This window comes from Polypterus senegalus, chromosome 13 (genome assembly GCF_016835505.1).
Source record: "Polypterus senegalus isolate Bchr_013 chromosome 13, ASM1683550v1, whole genome shotgun sequence".
NCBI classification, from domain to species: domain Eukaryota; kingdom Metazoa; phylum Chordata; class Cladistia; order Polypteriformes; family Polypteridae; genus Polypterus; species Polypterus senegalus.
In genome coordinates, this window is record NC_053166.1 from 71,966,484 (window position 1) to 71,992,089 (window position 25,606).

The following is a 25,606-nucleotide window of genomic DNA, read 5'->3' on the forward strand; positions in this document are numbered from 1 at the left end:
TTCATGAAGCTTCAATTGGTGATCTGTCTTTCTGCGTTAATCGCATATTTTTTCATATGTCTCAAACCAAGGGGATGCGAAGGTAAAATGAATCGAGAAGCGCGTGTACATACTTAGTGCCTCCCCTCTCGGGAATCGAACCTCGGACGCCGGCACTAGAGGCGAAGGCTCTACTATTGCGCCAGCGCGTGTGGTTTGTCTATTTGAGCGTAGCAGTGTAATTCGGTTTTTGTTCAGCACTCTTTGGAACTGTTGGCTTTTGTCTGCGCACGCGCCAGTTCATGAGCCGCTGAATATGGTTTTATATGTCACTTGCTCGCTTCTAATTGTTTCGCTGCCTTCTTAATTATATAATGCATGTTTTCTTCAGCGCTTTTTGTAGCTCTTCCTGGTTTTCTACGTAATGCGTGATTACGTGAGAGGCGTGATGTCACTCGAAACTCCGCCCCCACAGCTTTCGAGCTCAACTCCATTACAGTAAATGGGGAAAAATAGCTTCTAGTTATGACCATTATGCGTAGAATTTCAAAATGAAACCTGCCAACTTTTGTAAGGAAGCTGTAAGGAATGAGCCTGCCAAATTTCAGCCTTCTACCTACACGGGAAGTTGGAGAATTAGTGATCAGTGAGTCGGTCAGTGAGGGCTTTGCCTTTTATTAGTATAGCTTAGAAGCCTTTATTGTCATTATGCCATGTATAATGAAATTACAGATCAGCTATTCCTTTAGATGCAATGAAAAAAGAAAACAGTCATTTTTACAGTAACTATATATTACAAAATATAAAACTGATATACAGTAATCCCTCCTCGATCGCGGGGGTTGCGTTCCAGACAACGCGATAGGTGAAAATCCGCAAAGTAGAAACCATATGTTTGTATGGTTATTTTTATATAATTTAAGCCCTTATAAACTCTCCCACACTGTTTATAAATATTCCTTGCACAGTTATACAGCTTAATCCCTTATATTCTGTTAGATATTAGGTAAGATTCATTGAAATTATGTATGTAAACACACTGTTTATATACAGTAAAACCTAAATATTATTTTAAAGATATCGAGTGTCTCCGATATCACATATGTTACAGCCATTACGATAGACAGGCCACCAGCAATAAATACATACAATGCAAGAAAAATTGTATACAGTAAATGTGTGTCAAGTGACACTAAATGTACGGTACATGTACTAAGTACTGTAAGTAGAAAATTAATTATGGTTACTCACCAACAATGACACGATGACTTGTCCAATAACAATGAGTTTAGTTTTACTGCACAAACCAAGGAGAGCGTTACAGCCCTTTTTGAAGGAGCCACTTCAGGCGATTGTGAAGCACTGCCATTGTTCTTCTTTCGGCAGTCTTCAATCCAAATCCCTAAAGCAGATTCCATCTAGACTACTGTCTTATTACAACCACTTACAACTCGTTTTGCACCCTGGTTAAAAGGACACTGTGGCCATAGATCTTATATTCCTTTCCTACTTTTTAAATAAAAAGAATTGTAGCCTCATTGATGCTGTAATGGCGTCCTACAGCGGTGTACCTTTTCCCTTCCTTCAACAAATCCAAAACGTTTACCTTTTCGGCAATTGTTAACATCTTCCTTTGGCGCTTGGGCACGGCCCCTGAAGCAGTAGCAGGAGCAGATCGTTTTGGAGCCATAATGAAGGGCTTGACTATGCACAAAGATAAACACAAAAGAGCACAAAAGTTAACTCTTTACACAGCGAAACACGTTGATGCTGAATGAGCGAGACGAGACTTCCTGGTTAACACTGCCTTCAGCACACAGGAACATAACTGCATGCTCTGATTGGTTAGCTTCTCAGTCAGGAGAACTTAATTGCGTGCTCTGATTGGTTAGCTTCTCAGTCATCCGCCAATAGCGTCCCTTGTATGAAATCAACTGGGCAAACCAACTGAATCATGTACAGGAAGTAAAAATACCCATTGTCCGCATAACCCGCGAAACAGCAAAAAATCTGCGTTATATATTTAGTTATGCTTACATATAAAATCCGCGATAGAGTGAAGCCGTGAAAGACGAAGCGCAATATAGCGAGGAATTACTGTATAAAAAGAATATATTTTAAAAATTTAGTAAATAGTTAATGTGTATTGTCAAGGAAACAAATGTGATATTACTTAACAAGAAATATTACTGGTCATGCACAATGAATTATCCATGATATAAATATTATACAGAGAATACTAATAACATAAAATACTGCACATAGAACAAATAGAGCAATGTTGCCCATAGAGTGTGATTATTACACTGAGGTTTATTGCACATTCAGAATAAAAGGTGAGTTGCAAGAGAAGGTGAGAGAAAGGAGACAGGGACAGAGACAGGCGTGGAGAAAGGTGTTCAGTGAATATTGAGATTCAATGTAGTTATGACTCTGGGAAAGAAACTATTCCTGAGTCTGTCTGTCTTTGATTTGATATGATTTATTTGGCATACACTTTTCATTAACAGCAACTTAAAAATTCTGCAGCCAAGTTAAAAAAAAAACTCTGCTGCAAACATTTTAAAACAAATCGCAAACAGTGTTTGTTTTATTTTTAAGGACAAAAAAACGCTTGTAGAAAGAAATAAGCGTGTAGATCTGTGCAATTTTTGAAATTTGTAGAACATGATGTGCCAGTAGTCAAAGGATAACCTGCTGGATTAAACTAAATGGGATTCTTTTCTCCCTTTACAGATTCAGCAAACATATTACCCATGTAGCCTTCATTTTTTTCCATTTCACCCTTTTTTTATGAATTATGTCAAGAAAGCAACCTCCAAAAGATGCATGTTTGTTAATATACCCAAGTATGTTTTTCTGACACTAAAAATACTGTTTAAAATTGTACTTTTAAAGCTGTTATAAAAATAAAAGTAAAATCAGAAATATCACAGTTCCCATTGTGTTTATTGAGAAAGGAACTCAGCTTTTATTATCTGCTGTAATGAATGTTAAATGGTTTTACAGCAAAAAAAATCAGTATCCATGGTTCAAAAGTGAAATGGAATAGGAGTATTGCAGCATAGCACGTTTGAAGTAACACTTAGCTGAAATTAGTGTAAAAAAATAAGCATTGTCCTTTTATAATCTCATTTTTCTAAAATACAGATTAAAATTATACTCAGTGATGTTTTTTCTGATAGCCCTAATTCGCAGCCACAATGTATAAATGTAAACATGTTACCTAAAATGTCATTAGCTAGTATTTTTTAGTTAATTGAATATGCCACTGCTAAATAATGCTGGAGTGTTAATATTGAAACCCAAGATTTGTATGTCAAAATTTAACTTCAATTTTAATTTCATAAATAACTTTGAGTCTCCCTGTGAGCTACATCCACAACCAACTGCATATCCATGAAAGAAAATTATTATGATGATGAGGATAACATTTAGTCAAGTCAAGCAATAATTGAATGATCAAGGAATAATCTACTTCTCGAGTCCTCTTCATTCTCCAAACCCCATCGTCTTTTTCAATGGGCAACTTTTCTTGTCCTTAAATTTTTTTTTGTATTTTAACATAGGTGAATACTTTATTAATCCCCAAGGGGAAATTTACATATTCCAACAGCAGCATACTGATAAAAACAATATTAATTAAATAGTGCAGGGTGGAGAGTGCAAGGCAGGTATTACAGACAATATCATTGTATAATGTTAATGTTTACCCCCCTGGGTGGAATTGAAGAGTCACATAGTGTGGGGGAGGAACGATTTCCTCAGTCTGTCAGTGGAGCAGGACAGTGGCAGCAGTCTATCGCTGAAGCTGCTCCTCTGTTTGGAGATGAATCGGTTAAGTGGATGCAATGGATTCTCCATGATTGACAGGAGCCTGCTTAGCGCCTGTCGCTGTGCCACAGATGTCAGACTGTCCAGCTCCGTGCCTGCAATAGAGCCTGCCTTCCTCACCCATTAGTCCAGGTCCCTCTTTATGCTGCCTCCCCAGCACACCTCCGCATAGAAGAGGGCGCTCGCCACAACCGTCTGATAGAACATCTGCAGCATCTTATTGCAGATGTTGAAGGACGCCAGCCTTCTAAGGAAATCTAGTCTGCTCTGTCCTCTCTTGCAAATAGCATCAGTATTGGCAGTCCAGTCCAATTTATCATCCAGCTGCACTCCCAGGTATTTATAGGTTTGCACTCTCTGCATACAGTCGCCAATGATAATCACGGGGTCCAGGAGGGGCCTGGGTCTCCCAAAATTCAGCACCAGCTCCTTGGTTTTGCTGGTGTTTTAAGTATACAAAAGCAGTGCAAAACTCCATAAACCTCCTTTTATTGGCTATTTACTGGATTGTCTGTTTCTCCTGTTTCCGACTTTTAGGATTTGAACTTGATCAAGGCCTGTGTAGTTCACCTGCTTCTTCTTAGAATCTTCAGTTTATCTCTCTGTAAGATGATGTTCCAAAATTGTTCAGGTTTTTGCCACATTTGTTACTTTTTCTTAGGTGTGCTACCATAGGTCTACTCAACTTCAATTTAATCTAACTTCATTTGGCAATGCAATTTCGCAAAAATAATTGCAGGGGGATGGCGTTTCTTACCCTGGATGTAAGATCACTCTTGAAAATCTTTGCTTTGTTCAGTATTAATTGGGACCTTGTCTTTTGAGAAATAAAACGTGATGAGTTCGATTATCAGAATTTGCCTTCAATGGCCTGCTGGATACAGATACAAGTCAGCGCAAACAAGTAATAAATCTATATATATAATTCACTAAGGCAAGACAACCATGGAAAGCACGCCTGAAGGGGCGTGGATTCACTAAGTCGCCGACAAGTGAGAAACCTATGGCGCACGCAGGAAGGAGCCACGCCCACCAACTCCAAGACCATTGGATACGACGACAACTCGCAGGGCCACACCCACCAACTTGGACGCGACGACACAGAAAAAATGGCGTCATTTATATTCGACTGTCGTAGGGGCCACATACAGTGCATGTTTCTCGCGGAGGTGAATCGCCATATGCAGCGTGTGAAACGGTTTGCGAGGTGTATCCCATGGGATCCTTAAAACAATCCTTTACAACTGAGGTTAAAGCACAATGAAGTAAGCAGTCTTTAAAACCGAAGTTTTCGTTACGACGCATTCACCGCTGGCCCACCATAGCAAACTGTTTTACACGCTACATGCAGCTATTCGCATCCGTGACAAACATGCGTCTTCTTAGATGCTCCTGCAAGAACACGGAAGACGTTCCCCTGCCCACCAACGCTCCTTTTTCACCGGCTGGTGTCTACCCTCGCTCTCTAGGCATTCACACTGCCTGCCCATTTACCCGGACGCAAAAACTCACCGACTACCCAGTTAGTCCCTTTCGTCTGTGCTAAGAGTCCACATGTACGTCTGAGCCACGCGGCGTTTGTTATGCCACGGGTTCACTATTGTGTTGTATTTTGCTCTCTCCAGAGTTCCATCTTTTCATTCACTTACTGTTGTATTCTCACACCAACCTGTTTTAGACAACCGTGTCTTTCCAGAAGTGTTAAGCATTCAATAAATAATTATGCATGAGATTGAGTGTGTGTCTACCCAGCACGGAGAGGTGTGGGTAATTCCCACTAAGTGCGACTCATACGCTCCCACTCATTACGTCCCTACCCTTTGTACACACCCCCCTCCCACCTCGCTAATATCGTGGTCGGGTGTCTTGGTGGATTATATATAGAAAAGCAGCCAAAACTGCACAGAGCAATGAAAAGTCTATGTGAGTCACAGCTGCATCTGGACTGTGCAAAGACAACGACTCGAGTGACGATTTGGAGGTGGGCACATGAACAGGCAGTGCATACTGCACGAGAAATCAGCAGACTAGCATGACGGAGGGAGCGGAGTAGATGTCCTTCTCCTCTCCTCCTGAGCGCCGCACAGATGATTGTGTGTTGGTTCGTTCCGTGCATTGTTACAATGTTGCTTTTCTTGCTGATTTATTACATTACTGATTTTTCAAATGTTAATTTTCTCCCTGTGCTTTAAAATCATTAAAAAACCGGCCTGATTATGCGGCATATGGTACACCGCTGGTTGGCTAGTTTATTACTGTTTAGCTTCCATGAATTTTAGATGGTTTTATAAATATTTTAGGTGCAGTACTCAAAACCTTCCCAGTTTCCTGTATTAATCCTTATCATTGCTATTGAAAATAATTTCTGTTCATTTTTGTACTCAAAATTGTTAGTGTCAGGCAAATTCAGTTTAGCATTGCTTATACTTCTCAATTTTTCTGAAAGAAGCTGCCATCAAAAATGAAATTTTTATTTTGTTTAAAAGATATTGTTGTAATTTAGCACAGTGGCCTGTATCAATCTATGATGTGAGTACCTAGGATTCACCTGTGCACTTGAATGTATCGGTGATAGATTACTTGCTCATATACTGGTTGGTTACAACACTTACTTGCTGTTTTGCAGTTTGAATCTTTGGGCACTCTGTCTGTAATAGATCAGTAGTACTAAACGGAATGAGGTAATCACTATTTTTAGTGATAAGCATATCATGGCATCTGTAATCTTAATCACAGTTAATATATGATTAATTGTGCAGCCCTACATCACAGTGATAAATATATGTCCCTGCCTACAAAGAACCAATTTGACAAAGATCAAACGTCTCTGGCAAATATGCAGTCCCGCTTCAGGAGCCAGTTGCTAAGGCCAAAGAAATAACAAGGTGTATTGGTGTCTTTATTGTGAAGGACATGAGCTCATTTTTTGTCAAGTTGGATGAGAAGCCCTAGCATGTCCATGAGCAGTCGAAAACCTAAGTATAGCATTTCTTTACACTTGCCTTTTAGTGGCTCTGTATTGCAAGCCCCATACATCAATGGAATGATTAGTGTGAAGGAAACCCTGCAATAAGCAGAGAGCATCTCAGTAACTGCTTACATCTGGATGTCCAGGGTGAACCTGACTTATGTCACAATCGCAGCCTTTACCTAGGAAAAGGTGAGATTTTGTGCTTCAAACTCTGCTTCATTTTGAATCCCATGCTTTACAGTGTGTGCATAATTATTACGCAAGTGAGTATTTTGACCATATCATTTTTATTTACAGTATGTATTCCGACTCTTAAGTTGTACAAACCTGAATAGTTATTGGATTTAAGCATATCAGGTGATGTGTATTTGTGTAATGAGGGAGGGTGTGGCCTAAGGAGATCAACACCCTATATCAAGGAGTGCAGAATTATTAGGCAGCTTGTTTTCCTCAGGCACAATGGGCCAAAAAAGAGATTTAACAGACACTAAAAAGTCCAAAATTGTAAAAAGTCTTTCGGGGGATGCAGCACTCTTGAAATTCGATATTGGATATATATATATATATATATATATATATGAGATATATATATATATATATATATATATATATATATATATATATATATATATATATATATATATATATAGATATATATATATATATATATATATGAGATATATATATATATATATATATATATGAGATATATATATATATATATATATATATATGATATATATATATATATATATATATATATATATGAGATATATATATATATATATCATATCTATATATATATCATATCTATATATATATCATATCTATATATATATTGTAAAGACCGAGGAGACAGTAGCAAGTGTTGGAGTTTTCCGCCCCGTATATTGTAAAATACAAAAACAAAAGGGTCAATATTATAAACAAAATAGTTCATAATGCGCGACGCCGACTCCTGGCGCGCGCCATTTTATTGGGGAGGAGCCGAAGTGGAGGGAATGCCGGGAAGGACCGCAGGGAGGATGGGAAGGATGACGTCAGGGCAAGATGGCGGAGGAAGGGCGGAAGTATCTATCACTGGGTCAATCCAGGCCTATGGTGCAGGAAGGTCTTTTTCTATGAGGAAGCAGAGGGAGAAAGTTAATACCCCACCATTCCCTGGCGAAAGTGGTTTCCCAGGTGCTATCGAATCAATCCGCCTCCTACTGCCACAAGGTGACAATATATATATATATATCATATCTATATATATATATATATATATATCATATCTATATCATATATATTATATATATATATCTATATCATATATATTATATATATATAGATATATATCATATATATTATATATATATAGATATATATCATATATATTATATATATATAGATATATATCATATATATATATATATATAGATATATATATATATATATATATATATATATTAGATATTGGGGCTTGATCACAGAACCATCAAACATTTTGTTACAAATAGTCAACAGGGCCAGAAGAAATGTGTCGGGGGTGGAGAAGATGCAAATTAACTGCCAAAGATTTGAGAAGAATCTAACGTGAAGTTATTAGGAACCCATTATCCTCCAGTGCTGTCGCATTCCAGATCTTCAGCCAATATGGAGTGCCCAGAAGTACAAGGTATTCAGTGCTCAGGGACATGGCCAAGGTAAGGAAGGCTGAAACGCAACCACCACTGAACAAGACACAAGTTGAAACATCAAGACTGGGTCAAGAAATATCTGAAGACAGATTTTTTCAAAGGTTTTATGGACTGATGAGATGAGGGCGACTCTTGACAGAGCAGATGGATGGGCCCATGGCTGGATCAGTAATGGGCACAGAGCTCCACTTCGACTCAGACACCAGTAAGATGAAGGTGGGGTACTGGTATGGTCTAGTATTATTAAAGATGAGCTAGTTGGGCATTTTCAGGTTTAAGATGTCATATACCCTGATGGTCACCATCATAATGCAATAAATGGTACACTGAAAATGTTTGATCACTATCTTGAGCAGCAAGAAGTGATAGCAGCAGCCCTCATATAAGCACAGAGGTACTTCAAAATGCATGTGAAATCGATATGCTGGATGGCACTGTCATTGGTGTTGGTGGAGATAACATAGAGCTGGGTAATATGGCCAAAAATATTATTGATAGTTTTTACTGTATTGATCAATCTCAATATTTATTATAATATATAGAACTTTATATTACTGTAAGAATATCTTAATACTACAGACAGAATAAACAAGTTAATTATTGTAGTTTACAATATGGTTTATTATCAACAAATAACTCACACACGCAAACTGTATTCAAAAGTTCCTTAACAGATACAGTACTGAAGTTTCCAGTGAAATATTGCACTGGCAAGATATGTACCAATGCAAATGTAACAGTGCAAACATTTGAGTAATATAAGCTTATATATCACTAGCACAACAATAATAGTTTATTAATAATTGATAATATATTGTGATTTTGTTATTGCTACCGTTGAGAGATCAGCAAAAGTGACACCCATAAGTGTGCGTATAACAAAGTTGTCAGCACTTTCTCTTGGAAAAAGCAGAGGGTTCTGATAGCAGCAGTAGTTTCTATAGTAAATATTGAACAGTAACATAGAGTACATGGCTTACAGGTCTGTGCAGAGCTGTGGTAAACTCTTTGGAAATCAAATCATAAGTTAATTATTTGGACCTTTCTTCTGGTACTATGTTGCTCTGAGCAAGTTACTTAAACTGCTTGGGCTATGACGTAGTTGAAAGTGACAGAAGAAACTCTTAACTAGCTGTGTCTCAGTTGTTGTACTCTGCTTTAGATAAAGATATCAACCAAACAAAAAAATATGAATAAACATAAAAATATATTATTTTGTATGTGCTGAAACACTGCAGATGATCCAATTTTTTAAGCAAGACAGCCTTGACAATGCTTGCTGCACTGTCCATTGTTATACCTGGTGATCCTCTGTAAGCCTCAGGATCACAGGGTGTCCTCGAGCACTACTGAGATGGTTTCTACCATGTTAGCCACAGGAGGGGGGACATTTTGGAAGTTTTTGGTGTATAAATTCCATTGCATGTCAATGCTTTTTATTGTAAAAGTTATGTATGGCTTTGATGCCAGGCCCTAAAACTTAAATCTGTGGTAGTTGCAAAGTGTTTTGTGTCTTTTAACACAATTTCCAACTTCACCTGACATTCATTGAAAAGCTGTGGCAGCACAGTGTGAGAAAATGTTTTCTGCCAGGAAGTTGATACATTGAGCCAAGGACTTTCAATAGTTATGGCTGTCTTAAAAAAACACCACAAAGTTGATAACTGCATTCACTGTGTCATGATGCCTTTTTAATTCTGTTTTAAGGGGTCATGGCTGCAAAAGTCGACACAATGGACTGCTGTCTAGGTACTGCACCAATGCTTGCATGCCACATCAGTTGAGTGTCCTTTCTGACAATCTTCATATTTGATTGGATGTATCTTTTGAGGTGGTCTAGTAGATTTGTTGTATTGTTATTATTTGAAGGTACCTGGCAGCAGCTTATCTTACATACTGGGTTTATTTGTGTTTGGTCTGATTTGTGATAACCAAACCACTACTAAACTTTTGTGTGCTCTTTATTTGGTATTATCTCTTTTGTCAGAATTTTCTGCCATGTCTTCATTTGCCAGGTAGCATAAAGATTGCCATTCTGTAAGACCTCTTCGGCAGATACAATAGGGACTAGTGATGTGAGTAAAAAAAGTTTAAATGGCAATTTGAGGTTCAAAACAGATTAGCAAAATTAAAAAGAAATATGTATGCAAGATCCATCCTTTCTTACACTTTTCCAAATTAAAAGTGTACTTTATAGAAAAAACAAGGTTACTGCATAGCCTCCTTGTAAAGTTGCAGGTTGATTCTTTAAATCATATTTGTAGAGTTGAATCAAATCAAGTGTAACAAGAAAGCAACCTCTGACATACCTTTATAAAACAGGTTTTGAAACCCTTCCTAGGTTGTCCTCATTTTGTGTGCTTTAATGACATATATAGACATAACATATTCTAGTAAGCTCTCCATTACTGGCAGTTGCACAATTTGTAACACAGGCAATGATTTAGCAGTAAGGCTATAGTTAAGCAGTGACTCTGAGATACTAACTTTGTGTACTATGGGTGTTCAGACTAAGGGAAAAAGTATTTTAACTTTCTTGTGTTCAGGACATATTATAGTGAATACAGTAAGCAATGTTTATCATCATTTATAAGAATTGTTGAAGTTATTAAGCACATACTGCTTTAACCTTTTTAAACACTAGTGGTGTTATTTGCAGCAAGGCTGCTTATTTGGCTTACACACACATCTTTAGGATGGTGGTGCCCATAGCAGTTTATTGTTAAACATTTTAGTTTTAAAAAATGTAAGTTTATGTGAATATTTAAAAGGTTGTGTTTAACACTGAAGAGGCTTATGCTGTAATAGTTTTTTTCCCCTCTTAGTTCCAACTGGAGTGGCAATGCAGCTTATTTTTTTAGTACCTCTATTTCAGAGTATGTATGTAGAATTCCTCAACAAAGTAATGATCAATATTAAAGGTATGGCATTTGCTGTATCAGAGGTAAGTGGCACACATATGACTAAGAGCTGTCTTACTTTGTGTTGCATAAATAGGTCTTAACAATAGAATCCCTGAAGCCTACAAAAATGTGTAATCCTGGCCCACCTTAAATTCCTTTGCATCTCTCCATAAACGCCTTTTCTTTTGTAAATGTATCGATCAGCACATGCAGCCTGCTGTCCCATCAAGACAGAGCTTAATTCGGGCATAAATTTCTCCCAACTCAAGCCAAGGCTTCTTTCTGCGTGTGAGGTGCCTGAAATTGTATAGGGTAAATAATGCTGTATATCGTCATTTGGAATACATGCATTTCATGTGTGTTCCATGTCTACAAAGATCTGGGTTAGTGTAGGATGAAAGGAAATGCGAGCCAAGAAATGCTGAACACATACCTAAAGCAGAAAGTTTTTCCATGTTATACTAATAATTACGTGAAGTGTATAATGTGTGAAGACTTTAGTCCAAATATCAGATAAACACGTGCGCTTTTATTCAAGAATATAACCAAAGGACAAAAGCATTTGATTTGCATGTTGCTGTCAATGAGTTAAAAACCCAAGCTCAACTGTCAATTGACAGTAAGCTAATATGTATTCTTGAATGGTGTAGGTAAGAGGCAGAGGTAAGACCTGTTGTCTTATAACTCAAATGTACCTGGTTCGAGACAAGGCGCTACACGTATAGTAGTGAGCTGCTATTATTATTAATACTATAATCACATACATTTCATTTGAGTCTGTAACACCTGGTGTAAATTTTGGCTACTTGTAAAAGTTAATACTTGTTTTTTTTTTTATGATTCAGTTTTACTCTCTAAGTGACGTTCACTCATTGAGATGCTGATGGAGAGGTACAAAGGAATTTAAGGTGTGGCCAGGATTGCAAGTTCTTACATAGGTTTCAGGGTAAAGTTCAAGTCACCCACCATTTAAATTCCCCCAAGTGAATTGGCTCAAACAAATGTAAGAGGGCAGAACCAAGTCACTCTTGCCTCCAACCCCCAACCGCTACTTTGTGCCTGCCCAGCAAGGAGTGAGCAAAACCGTGTACACATAAATGGGTCTTACTTGGCTGAATAAAATTCAACAAATCTTCCAATTCAAATTCCTTTTTACTTTATTCCCTTTTTATATGTTGAAGTGAAATAGCTAAAAACAAATGGAAGCAGGCAGAATCAAGCTACTTGTATCAGCTGCTTCATGTTTGCTGTAGTACAGAGAGAGTGAGTGCACAGCAAGTGTCCAAGACCAAAAAAAAGAAATTGTAATACCAAACAGAAGAACACATACTCCCAACATTTAAGCACTAGCGGCCTACATTAGTATAAAACATGGAATAATTTGTGGAGCCTTTGTGTAATGCTAGCAGACATTTTAAAAGCACAGTGTGGTCCACATGGCCCTAGGTTCCAGCAGTAATCTCAAAGATTAAGACTAATTTTAAATATGCCTATTTTGATTTTCTTGATATTAACAAGTGAAGATTTATGTTTAAATGTTTACCCACTTCATTTTCTTTATATAAAATAATTACCAAATTTCTTGGATTTTAACATTCCTAGTAGAGTCTATAATTTAAAAAGTGAAACTTGTATATTAGATTCATTCATTACACACAGACTGATGTATTTCAAATGTTTATTTCTTTTAATTTTAATGATTATAACTGACAACTAATGAAAGTCCCAAATTCAGTATCTTGAAAAATTAGAATATTGTGAAAAGGTTCAATATTGAAGACACCTGGTGCCACACTCTAATCAGCTAATTAACTCAAAACCCCTGCAAAAGCCTTTAAATGGTCTCTCAGTCTAGTTCTGTAGGCTACACAATCATGGGGAAGACTGCTGACTTGACAGTTGTCCAAAAGGCGACCATTGACACCTTGCACAAGGAGGGCAAGACACAAAGGTCATTGCTAAAGAGGCTGGCTGTTCACAGAGCTCTGTGTCCAAGCACATTAATAGAGAGGCAAAGGGAAGGACAAGATGTGGTAGAAAAAAGTGTATAAGCAATAGGTATAACCGCACCCTGGAGAGGATTGTGAAACAAAACCCATTCAAAACTGTGGGGGAGATTCACAAAGAGTCATCACGCACAGACTTATGCAAGACATGGGTTTCAGCAGTCACATTCCTTGTGTCAAGCCACTCTTGAACAAGAGACAGAGTCAGAAGTGTCTTGCCTGGGCTAAAGACAAAACTGCTGCTGAGTGGTCCAAAGTTATGTTCTCTGATGAAAGTAAATTTTGCATTTCCTTTGGAAATCAAGGTCCCAGAGTCTGGAGGAAGAGAGGAGAGGCACAGAATCCATGTTGCTTGAGGTCCAGTGTAAAGTTTCCACAGTCAGTGATGGTTTGGGGTGCCATGTCATCTGCTGGTGTTGGTCCATTGTGTTTTCTGAGGTCCAAGGTCAACGCAGCCGTCTACCAGGAAGTTTTAGAGCACTTCATGCTTCCTGCTGCTGACAAACTTTATGGAGATGCAGATTTCATTTTCCAACAGGACCTGGTACCTGCACAAAGTGCCAAAGCTACCAGTACCTGGTTTAAGGACCATGGTATCCCTGTTCTTGATTGGCCAGCAAACTCGCCTGACCTTAACCCCATAGAAAATCTATGGGGTATTGTGAAAGGAAGATGCAATACGCCAGACCCAACAATTCAGAAGAGGTGAAGGCCATTATCAGAGCAACATGGGCTCTCATAACACCTGAGCAGTGCCACAGACTGATTGACTCCATGCCACGCTGCATTTCTGCAGTAATCCAGGCCAAAGGAGCCCCAACTAAATATTGAGTGCTGTACATGCTCATACTTTTCATGTTCATACCTTTCAGTTGGCCAACATTTCTAAAATCCTTTTTTGCATTAGTCTTAATTGATATTCTAATGTTTCGAGATACTGAATTTGGGACTTTCATTAGTTGTCAGTTATAATCATCAAAATTAAAAGAAATAAACATTTGAAATACATCAGTCTGTGTGTAATGAATGAATCTAATATACAAGTTTCATTTTTTGAATGGAATTACTGAAATAAATCAACTTTGTCATGATATTCTAATTTTATGACCGGCACCTGTAGTAGCAAAAGAATCAATTGAATCACAGGTGCATTTCTCCTAATAATCTTCATGAACTTTGGAGGAATGGGGATGCTGCTAAAGAAGTAAAACACTAATATTTCCTCCTATAACATTGATTCAGATTCAGTTTGGTGGTATGACTCAGTCTTTATTTGTTTGCAAAGGGAGTATCACTTTACAAACTCTCTTTTGTTGTGTTTTGGTACATTGCTGCTGCTTCTGAATTGGTTTTATTAAATGTGATATTTTAAGATAACATATGTTAAGGCATAAATGTGTGCTATTTGTAAAATTAACAAAGTGGTATGGGTTGACTGTGTGGATTAAACTAAGCTGTAACATTTTTATTTTTACATTAACAATTTCTCATAAGTATCCATTTTGTTCTTTTAGTCTTAACCAAAATTGTTCATGTGTTTCTGGTTTAAAGTTACTTTATTGTTGTTAGGGATCAGGTAAAGTCATTATGAGGAACTGGATCAGATTGTAGCCAGATTGAATCATTGTTAATATCTTTAGTAAAGCAGCTTGGGCTTAAATCATCCCCAGTGAAACCATGAGTCTGTTGATTTTGGATACTCTACTCAATGTCCAGGGCAGCGCTGTTATTTTTAAAAGATAATTTGTACTATGCTATAAAGCAAATTAATAGAAAATCAAATTATACCCCAATCACAGCGCAGTTAAGTTTTTTTTTTTCTTCTTTTTGTATACAGTGAACCCTCGTTTATTACGGTTAATCCGTTCCAGACTCTACCGTGATAAAAAAAATTTTCGCGAAGTAGGATGCTTTATTTATAAATTGAATATTTTCGCAGTTAGAGTATAGAAAACCTGTTTACAACCTTCTAAATACGTTTTTTAACATTATTATAGCCCTCTAGACATGAAATAACACCCTTTAGTCACCATTACACTCGTATTACCCAATATATTAGGCAAAATAAGAGAAAATAAGACATATGAGACGTTACAAATATCATATTACTAGGCGCACTCGCCTTTTATCCTCAATTTTTGTGCACTCCATGTGTACATCAGGCATGTAAGTGTAGAGAATGAGAACATCAAAGTGCCCATTCATAACATCTCCCGAAAACCTACGTTTTTTTTTTATCCCCTCAAGTGCCTGTCCAAAGTCGTACAGTGTCAGCCTGAATCTGTACCGCTTAAGACAGAGTTTCATGCACTAAATAAGCTATAGATGAGAATAAGCAAGCACCATCTCCCCTGATATTTACTACACGGTGAGGCATTTGTATTCCATCAACATTAATTATTTCCAGAGACATAATTTTGTCTATTTTTCCAGCGCATCGCACACAAAACAAAGGAGCGATGACAGCACCAGAACTCTGCTCACATCGGCCGTCGCGTGCCTCAAGCCGCAAGTAGTAAGTCTGTAATAAGCGGACAATCCCGAACGCTTTTATATAGTAGATTATTGTACTGTACATTTAATTGCACACAACCACTAACCTATGAAGGCACGACCTCAGTAGGAGAGTCTTCAGAGGTGGTGCAGTATCTTCAGCAGGTGCGTTGTTGTCTTTAGTGAAGAAGTACTAGGAGTAGGCAGTGGGTGTCCGGGTGCGCGGCTGAAGAACATCTTGATAGGCAGTTGCTGGTACTGTCTTTTCATATGCGTGAGGAGGCTTTTGTAGAGTATTGCCATCTTTAATCATATTCAAGAGTTTCACCTTCTCCTGGATAGTAAGCATCTTCCTCCGACACTTAGTTTTATTGTCAGAAGGCTTAGAAAAAGCAGCACATTTAGGAGCCATCGTAGGGCTTAGATAAAAGTTCTCAGAAAGCGCATGCGTAGTGATGTAAGCGTGTATGAGAAAAAAAATTGTGATAGAGTGAAGCCGCGAAAGTCGAAGCGTGATATAGCGAGGGATCACTGTGTATATATGTGTGTGTGTGTGTGTATGTATGTATGTATGTATGTATGTATGTATATATATATATATATATATTAGGATGCTCAAATTCATGGAACTTTAGAAATCCCTATATTGAGACTGTGTTTAAATACTTGATGGAACAGCATTTGAATACTTTGCATTTCTGATAATTTTGTTTCACTATTATACATTTGTAAATTGTTTATATAAAGGGTTAAAAGTCTATCATTATTGACAATTGGAAAAAAATATCTGGAATTCAGTGTGTGTATGGAATGGATTAGAAGTGGTGCAGAAAAAATCAAGCAGAATCAACTGCTACTGTATTAAAATGTATTTTGTTCCCAGTATATCTAAAAAATATAAACATAAAAAATCAAATGCTGTACTCACACTTAGTGTAGATGGTTCAAGTAGTGACCAGTAGTAGACGCTGCTATTAAGAGTTATAGACTCTAATAGATAAAGTTTTATTTATTTATTTATTTTTTTAAATATTTTTGCACCATTTAGGCCAGTCGATGGGAGTGGAAAAGACTGAAACCCAAAGCCCCAAAGAATGGACCTCCACCTTGTCCTCGCCTAGGACATAGCTTTTCATTAGTGGGAAATAAATGCTATTTATTCGGAGGATTGGCCAATGACAGTGAAGATCCAAAAAACAACATTCCCAGGTTTGCATACAAAACACATCTGTTACTTTGTTTGATTTTCACAGGATTGTGATACAAATAATGTTTGCTAAGGAACGGACAGTCTTTTTCTGTGATGCATTTAATTTCTGTCTTTGTATGAAAAACTATATGGAATCGTTTATGTATTTAGGGTTTATTTTATCAAACATTACAGTGACTGCTAATTTCTGTTCTTGCTTATGTTAATCAAGCGGTAAGTCTACAATGAATTCTTAAATTATGTGATTATGTATGTACTTATACATTTTATGTTATTATCAGTGGAGCATTTTTGAGGACCTTTGTTAGTACAGTCATTGTCTGGTTTCCATTTTATGAACTAAATCAAACATTACATGTCATTTTGCTCTTACTTCCCACAATCCACCAGCCACCATTAAATATGGAGAACCATAATGCTAAGTTATATAATCTTTATCTCTTAACATTTCCCTTTAAGCTTTGACGATTTCTGTTTTGAATTTCAAACCTTTTTATTAGCAGTGGACTTACATAAAATACACTTGGTGCTAATTTTCTCATTGTTTATGTAGCTGTTCAGCAAGACATCCAGTCTTCCAGCTAAAATGGTTTAAAAATGTGGATGGTCAATATAAAATAAATTGATTATATATAACTTCCATCAAGCCCCATTAAAAATCTTTAAAACTATTGCTTGTAACACATAGAATGGATCCATGAAGCATTAATGCTGAGCATTTGTTTCCAAAAATTAGATAAATAAACTCACACTAATGAAAATGTTTTTTGTCCTTCTGACTTCTTTCACTGTTTCCAGTTGTTTTTGGAACATGATAAATGTATCCCCATTACTCTGAATGATGAGGGTCAGAAGATCATGTTCATTAATAACACAAATGACAATGTTGAATAATGAAACCATCTTATCACTGCATATTCTCCATTCTCCAGTGGCAGTAACATTAAATCTCACACTCTACAGTAAGTATGAAGAAATTTATATTTTCCACGAGTGCACCACCAACCTTCAATTTTCCTAAGCATCAATGTGTAAATCAAGGGTTTCATTTTTTTGTTTATTTGTGTCTTACGTTTACACCCTCTCTCTTGCTTAAGCAAATGAGGCTGTGCAATGATTCTGCATGTAATGCCATCTTCATTATCTGGCATATTTCTGGTTTAAAAAAGATTCTTTTTCTGCATTCTTGGAATATTAAAAATGTAATCAAAAAATAGTATAGCATAAGTGCTTTAACGATAATGATAGTTTGATTGCAACAGCAGCTTTCATGAGTCTTCCAAACAGTAACAGTATGTTTTTGTGGAAACAATGTGGAGGGAGACTTTTCTGATATAAATGCTTTCAAGATAAATTAATATTTGGGAGCATGTTTGGCTTCATATAGTATGTATTCGTAAAGTTTTATTGTTTTAGTTTTCATTTTCAACATTGCCGTTATATAAGAGTGACATTACAGCAATAATCAAGTTATTAGAATGAAATTCATCACCGTATGCATTTGACTGAGCCCTCCACCTGCATTTAGCTTCAGAAATAATCCTATGCAAAGATGTAAAATCTTAATCATAGTTGCAGTGACATAATTATAATAATACATAAAATACACAAAACAAATCACAATACCACATATGGTACCCTCCATAATGGGACAAAAGGATATTTTTCCTCATTTACCCCCTCTTCTCCACAGTTTGAATTTGCAATTCAAAGAATGCAGAAGTAATTATAGTGCATATTGCACACATTAATTTATGGGTATTTGCATACTCTTCAGTCACACCATGTATGAATTCCCCATTAATACACACAAACTCCCACTCATTTTCAGGGCTCCATATTGTTTGGAATATAGCAATGATAGGTATGTTAAAGCAGTCAAATTTAGTACTTTGTACCATATCACTTGCATGATATGACTGATTGAAGTCTGAATTTATAGACCTAAACATGTGCTGACTGTCTTCTCTAGTGATGTTCTGCCAAGCCACTAGTGCATGCACCTTCATCTCCACCTTGTTTTGGGGGCTTGTTCCCTTAAGTTTTCTCTTTAGCATATGGGAGACATGCTCAATTGTTAACTTGGCCATTCAACAATTTTCCATTTTTTAGCTTTCAAAAATGTCTGTTGCCTTAACAATATGTTTGGGATCATCATCTTTTAGTAGGCTGAAGTGCCATCCAATTAATTTGGAGGCGTTTACTGGAACCTGAGCAGAATTCATTGTGCTGTTGCTGCCAGCAGTTCCTTCAACAATGAAGATAAGTATGCTAGTAACTGTGGCAGCCATACATGTCCAAGCCATAACACCCTCCACCACCATGTTTCACAGATGAGATGGTTTGTTTTGGATCTTGGGCAGTTCCTTTTAGTCTCCACACTCTGCTCTTGCCCTCACTCATACAGGTTTATCGTTGTCTTGTCTGTCCACAAGACCCTTTTCCAGAATTCTGCACACTCAATTTTAAGTACTTTTTCACAAAATGTAATCTGGCTGTCCTTTTTTTTTTTTTTTTTTTTTTTTTTGCAGACTAGTGGTTTGCATCTTGAATTATGGCCTCTGTATTTCTGTTCATGAAGTCTTCTGTTGATATTAGTCTCTGACACATCCACATCTGCCTCCTCAAGACTGTTTATTATCTTTAGGAGAAGTGTTTGAGGCTTAATCTTTAACATAGAGAGAATTCTTCTGTAATTAACAGTAGAAGTCTCCCTTGGCCTACCGGTTGTTTTGCAATTACTGAACTCATTGAGTGTGTTCCTTCTTCTTAATAATATACCAGACAATTGATTTAAGTAAACCTAAGGTTTTACTGTTGTCTCTAATGGTTTTATTTTTGTTTTCACCTCATAATGGCTTTCTTGTTTTTCATTGACACAATTCTTGCCCTCATGCTGAACAATGACACCTACAGTTTTTAAAGGGTACAAGCAAGCCTTGGTACCTTATGCCTCCAGTATTGAAGGAATGAAACACACCTGAGTATTCACAAACACCTGTGATGCGAATTGTCCCAAACATTATGGTATAATATGTATAATATGGAATGTCATACATATAATACAGCACACATAAATGCTAACTTAAATTACACAAAGCTGTTCCTGTACCCTTTATGCAATGGCAAATTCGAGAAAGTGAGAACAGCTGCCGCCTGACTTCTTCATTCAGGGTTTGGTGTAACTTCACTATTCCAGTGTGTGTAAAAAAGAAAATTAGATTGATCTCATTGGTCTGGAAAAGTAGTCTGATAAGATCTGAGCGCTCCTTAATTTCAGATACTCGCTGGCTCCCGGCACTCAAAGTAAAGCAATCCAGCTGAAATTAGAATGTCTCGAAGACATGTCTGTAGCTGGTATGCTTACTTTAGGTTACTACTTTCATCTTTGGCTTTCTGGTCGCCTTTTTCGTAGGAGCAACGGCATACCGTGGTCCATTCAAATGCTTGCACAGCTCACTGAAGAGGTTCTTTATCATTAGAAAACAGAGAGGAGGTGAATGTTGTATGTAGCTTACTTTACGTTATGTTTTTACTTTTTTCACCTGTTCTTATGTGCACAATGTGTAAAAACATTTAGTTAATTCTATGGGACGCATAAATATGAATCAAAGCTATATATAGTACGTTAATGGAAACCATGATTCAGTGTATTTTGCTTTTGATCTAATCTCTCCAAAACTTTGCAATTGTACAAGATTACAGATCAAAGTGTTACATTCAAATCTGACCAAAGCTTCCATTTTTACTGTATCTTCTACTTGGTGAAATAATTACCTGTTTAAATTCAAAAGAATACAGTTTCCTGTAAAATTATGTTTTGCAATAACCATCAACAAAAGCCAGATCAACTAGGAAAGCAAGAATTGATCTGCGGTACAAATATTTTACTCCTGGGCAGCTATATGGAGTTTGTTCAAGAGCATGTGTTATGGTGGCACTGTGGTAGCACTGTTGAATTGCAATAAGGAGAGTTTGCTGCATGTAGTCCTTTTCTTGTTTATGCGGGTTTTCTCTTACAATCAAAACACATGGCTTTTAGTTGAATTGTAATTTTAAACTGGCTGTAGGGTGGGTGTTCACCGTACAATTGGGTGGCGTCCTATTAAAGAATTGTTCTGCTTTATGCCCTTTTCTAGCTGGATTAGGCTCCAGCGACCCTGCTCAGGGTTAAGCAGCCTTAGAAAATGGTATGGTATGGTATGTTCAAGACTAAGGAACTCCTGTGAGCTAATGATAATAGTTCCCGGGTGGGGGGAACAACACACACACAAACTCACACACACACACACACACAATTGTATGCAGAAAAGTGTTCACTTACTTACGTAGTACTTCTGATACATATGATTAGATGTTTAATAAAATACATACAGAAATCGCAGTATTTCAACTTCCAAAAAATATACCTGAGAATGTGCGTACCACAGACTACTGTAAACAAAACTTAATGCTGCACAATTCCAACCTGTTTTGCACTGTTGCTCAAGAAGTCTGAAGTCAAACACAGGTTCTCTCTATCAGACACACTTAGGGTACTGAAATACCTCTAAGCACACGTGAACATGCATAAATAAAATGCAGCATATACAGTATTTAATTTGCAGTTCAGTAGAAGGCAAGATCATGTAATAAAGCAAAATTAACAAAATACATATAGAAAAAGATACAAATCCGTGCAGCTAACCAGGCTTCTAAAAAAAAAAAAAACGCAGTTGAAGCACTTTAGCAAAGCTTAACACCAATGTAGTATACCAAGTCTGATGTGTGATAGTGCTAGCTTAAAACATACATAAACATAAAAAATTAAGAACGTTGAACAACGTGTGTCTGGAAACTTAATCTCAGTAGACATCTTTTCATACAGTGGTATTACAGTGCAGGCCACAAAAACTGACAAAATGTTTCACAGTCGTTTTTATTTACACACTTTATGGTACTAACATTGCTTTTAAGTGCTCAAATCACTGCCAGAACAAACTGCAATGGTAAAATTTATAAAACAGTCTACATGAAACTACTAAGAAATACTGTTTTGCAGTATGTATTCTGTCTCAAGATATGCAAATCAATACTTGCATTCTTGGCTTGAATGTGGACATGTTCTATACATTCTATGGCTTTTCTTGTCCCTTTTGGACTGGTGTCCTATAGACACTATCTTAAAACATAATTACAGGCATGATTTTTTTTTTTTTTTTAAAAGAAAAAGTATTATTTCAAATGGCAAATTATTTTATACCGTGACTATATAATACATTATATTGAAAAATAATTTTGATGCTTTTAGAAGTTTCAAATATACACAGCACAAGAAAGTCTCTATTCATAAGGGATACATTTCTTGTTCTTCTGCTTAGGTATTGTTGCTTAATTTTAGAGAACATTTCATGTTCTTTCTGCCTTTTTTCCCCAGGTATTTAAATGACCTATATGTCCTAGAGTTGCGCACAGGCTCCAGTGTTGTAGGATGGGATATCCCAATCACGTATGGTGTGTTGCCCCCACCACGGGAGAGCCATACTGCTGTAGTATATACGGAAAAGGAGAGCAAAAAATCACGTCTTGTAATCTATGGTGGAATGAGTGGCTGCAGACTTGGTGACCTTTGGACACTTGATATTGGTAAGACATCTGCTTATTGCATTCAGTATTTTCTTTTAAAATTAGCAAATATCCTTTAATTTTAACAGAAGTAGCATAAGATTATATTGCTATTTGACATAACGCTATATTATTTTTGAAGTGACTAATTGGAGAAACATGAATAAACACGTTTGTTTTAGCACATGCATATTACAAAATATTACCAGTTGCTTATTTTCTGAATCCCACAGTTTTTTTTCCTCATCTTCCAGCATTCTACATCTATATATGCATCAGATATATTCTTCCAAATTTGTTTTTGCTCTACTATAACTAATCATGTTTAGAAAGTTTATTTTTAAACTTTAGTAAAATTTATATCTCTCAGTAGATAAAATGTACGTAGATGGAACCAGATGCTGTTCTAACTGCTGGTAGCTAGGAGCTTTTATTTATTCTTGTGTTAACTTCCATTCTCCATATATATCTTTTGACAACATTGTACAAAGTTCAACTAATAATATTATTTTACTTCTAAAAATGTAACATTTTGCTGCTCTTTGCTTTCTACCTGACAGATACTTTAACTTGGAACAAGCCTACATTGAGTGGCACAGCCCCTTTGCCACGTAGTTTGCACTCTGCCACCACAATTGGAAACAAGTTAGTATGCATAGTAATTTTAGTTACATCCAAGTGTCAGTGTATGTTTTGTGTATATTTGTTAATGTTTTGTTCTGGATAATTGACCAATATCGAATTCCTTTCATAGATATGTGCTTAAATATAGAAAAATAAAAATAGTAAAATTTGTGCCTTTAATATTTTAGAAAAAGCAACATATTCTAGTTTCAAAATGCCTTGTCTGCATTTCAATTAAATATTCAGTAGCTGTGTGTTGGTTGAGAAAGAATCTTTCTATTTTGTGCATTCCCTTCTCTATTTTGAAGATACAATTTTGATATCTCAGTATTTTGAGTTCCTGTGTTATGGTCGGCATATATAATATTCAGAATAATTTTACTAAATATATCTTGAATTTCATCTGTATTAAAATTGACTAAATCTTAATTAGTTTGCATTTTTACTAGTAGTGTGAGAAGGTCTCTAGTTTGCTCACAATTTTGTATGTGTGGTGAGCCTTTATTATGCTACTTTAATGAGCTCAAATGATTTTATTAACAATTTGCACAGATAGTATATTCACAGTGCCCTGTTTTTGGTGTTATTTAATAAAGATCAGCTTGAGAAGTCAAGATGCTTCTACTTCCATGTAAAAGCAGAGAACTGGGCTTTCTTGAGATATACATCACTTCACTGAATGTTGCTCACTTCTTTTTGAAATCTGTACTGTATGTTTAGATCATCTTCTCTTTTTTCTGGTCAACAAATTGCATTGTGCCCCTGTATTTTGATTGCTGGGTGTATTTGCCAATCAAAGGGCATATTTTAATGTTTTGCAGCAATATTTCCACAGATAACCAGGGGATTATTACAATTCAATAGAGCAAATTGGGTCACTGCCCATCAATGCATGACTGTTTCAACCTGTAAGTGATTGATGGTGCTTTTCGTTTCTCAAGAACGAGTTCTTGATGGTAGCTTTCACAAAAAACACATCCACAGGTTTGAATAGAACAAGGCTGCAAGATGTTTTTCAGTAGCAGATGATGCATGTAGTGGAGAGGAGCAAGAAGAATCCTTTGCACCTGAGTCATGCCATTTTGAGGATGCACATGCTTTTGCATGGTATTCTCAATCCAGTTATTACTAACATGCTAAAGCCAATATCATTTTACAAGACCTTGTCATGGAGGCATTTCAGACTTGCCAACTATAATGGCTGATCTCGTCACCAGACCATGTCCGCTTCACATTGCTGAGCATGTCTAAGTTACAAACTGCATTCTGACTGATTGGCACAGTTGTGCTCGCCCCTTTTTGTGGCAGCCAACAGCTTGCTGCCTGATGGACCTGGATCTGAATGAAGGGTTAACATCTATGGCGAGTTCAGCTGCAAGCCCTTCAGCGTTTTTACTTTTTCTGTTCTGTTGTGGTATGTGAAACTCGGGCCATCAGAAGGACAAGCTTGTCTTCTGTTTGTAAGTTCCAACAAACATAAGTCTCTTTTTCCTCGTCGATGCATTATGTGTATTGTACTTATGGATGAGCATTCATTGGTTGTCAACTCTTATGCACATACAGCCTGTCCCACAACTTAATCTAACATATAAAGCAGAGTCAATGTGTGTATGTATGTTTTTTTTTTTTTCCACCATACAAATCTGCACTGTGTGTCCGATCGGCACCAAACTGGGCATGGGGCTCCTTTGTGACCAGGAAAAGGTCATGTGGTATGTTTGGTTCGGAAAAATGTTTGTGGTGAACCGCAGGGCACCTTTTCACCGACACAAGTCCCCATCACATGTCCCCATACTTATCATCGACAAGATGGCCGCATGTTCCAACAGATGTTCACCGCGGTGCCATCTTGTGGCAGCTTTGGTCTCAGTGCGTTGCTCTTTACCCATGTTTCTTTAAATTGCCAGTAGATGGCGGAAGCGTCCAAGTACGAGAAGGCCGACTGCTTTGATTGGGTGAAGAGGAACTGCCGTATGGATGTAAAACATGAACGACCCAGTACATGTGACAAGGCTGACACACCCCCGTTTCCGCATGTCACACTCCCACACGCACTGATAGTGCTGAATTTCATTCACCAACGTCCGTTATTTGCAGTCACGTTTGAACAAATTCCTGCCTTAAAAAGACAGCATCCTTCCCCCACCATTTTTCCCAAACGCAGCACTGGTTGTATTTCACTTCTCTTTGTAGTTACCATTGCCAACGTCCGTTTGATAGCATCACGGTTCAACACAAACGCTACTTACAAACAGAGCACCCCTCCCCACTATTTTTCCTAGTACGATTTCAGTGCTACTCTT

General features: G+C 37.0%; 1 protein-coding gene across 2 annotated transcripts in view; it reads left to right on the forward strand.

The window, feature by feature from the left end:
• Positions 1-25,606, forward strand: part of hcfc1b (host cell factor C1b) — a 151,264-nt gene that overhangs the window by 42,065 nt on the left and 83,593 nt on the right. For both annotated transcript variants that reach the window (XM_039775220.1, XM_039775221.1), the window contains 3 exons: positions 16,914-17,074; positions 22,492-22,700; positions 23,240-23,324. In XM_039775220.1, the coding sequence (XP_039631154.1) occupies positions 16,914-17,074; positions 22,492-22,700; positions 23,240-23,324 (455 nt within the window). The remainder of the gene's footprint in view (positions 1-16,913; positions 17,075-22,491; positions 22,701-23,239; positions 23,325-25,606) is intronic.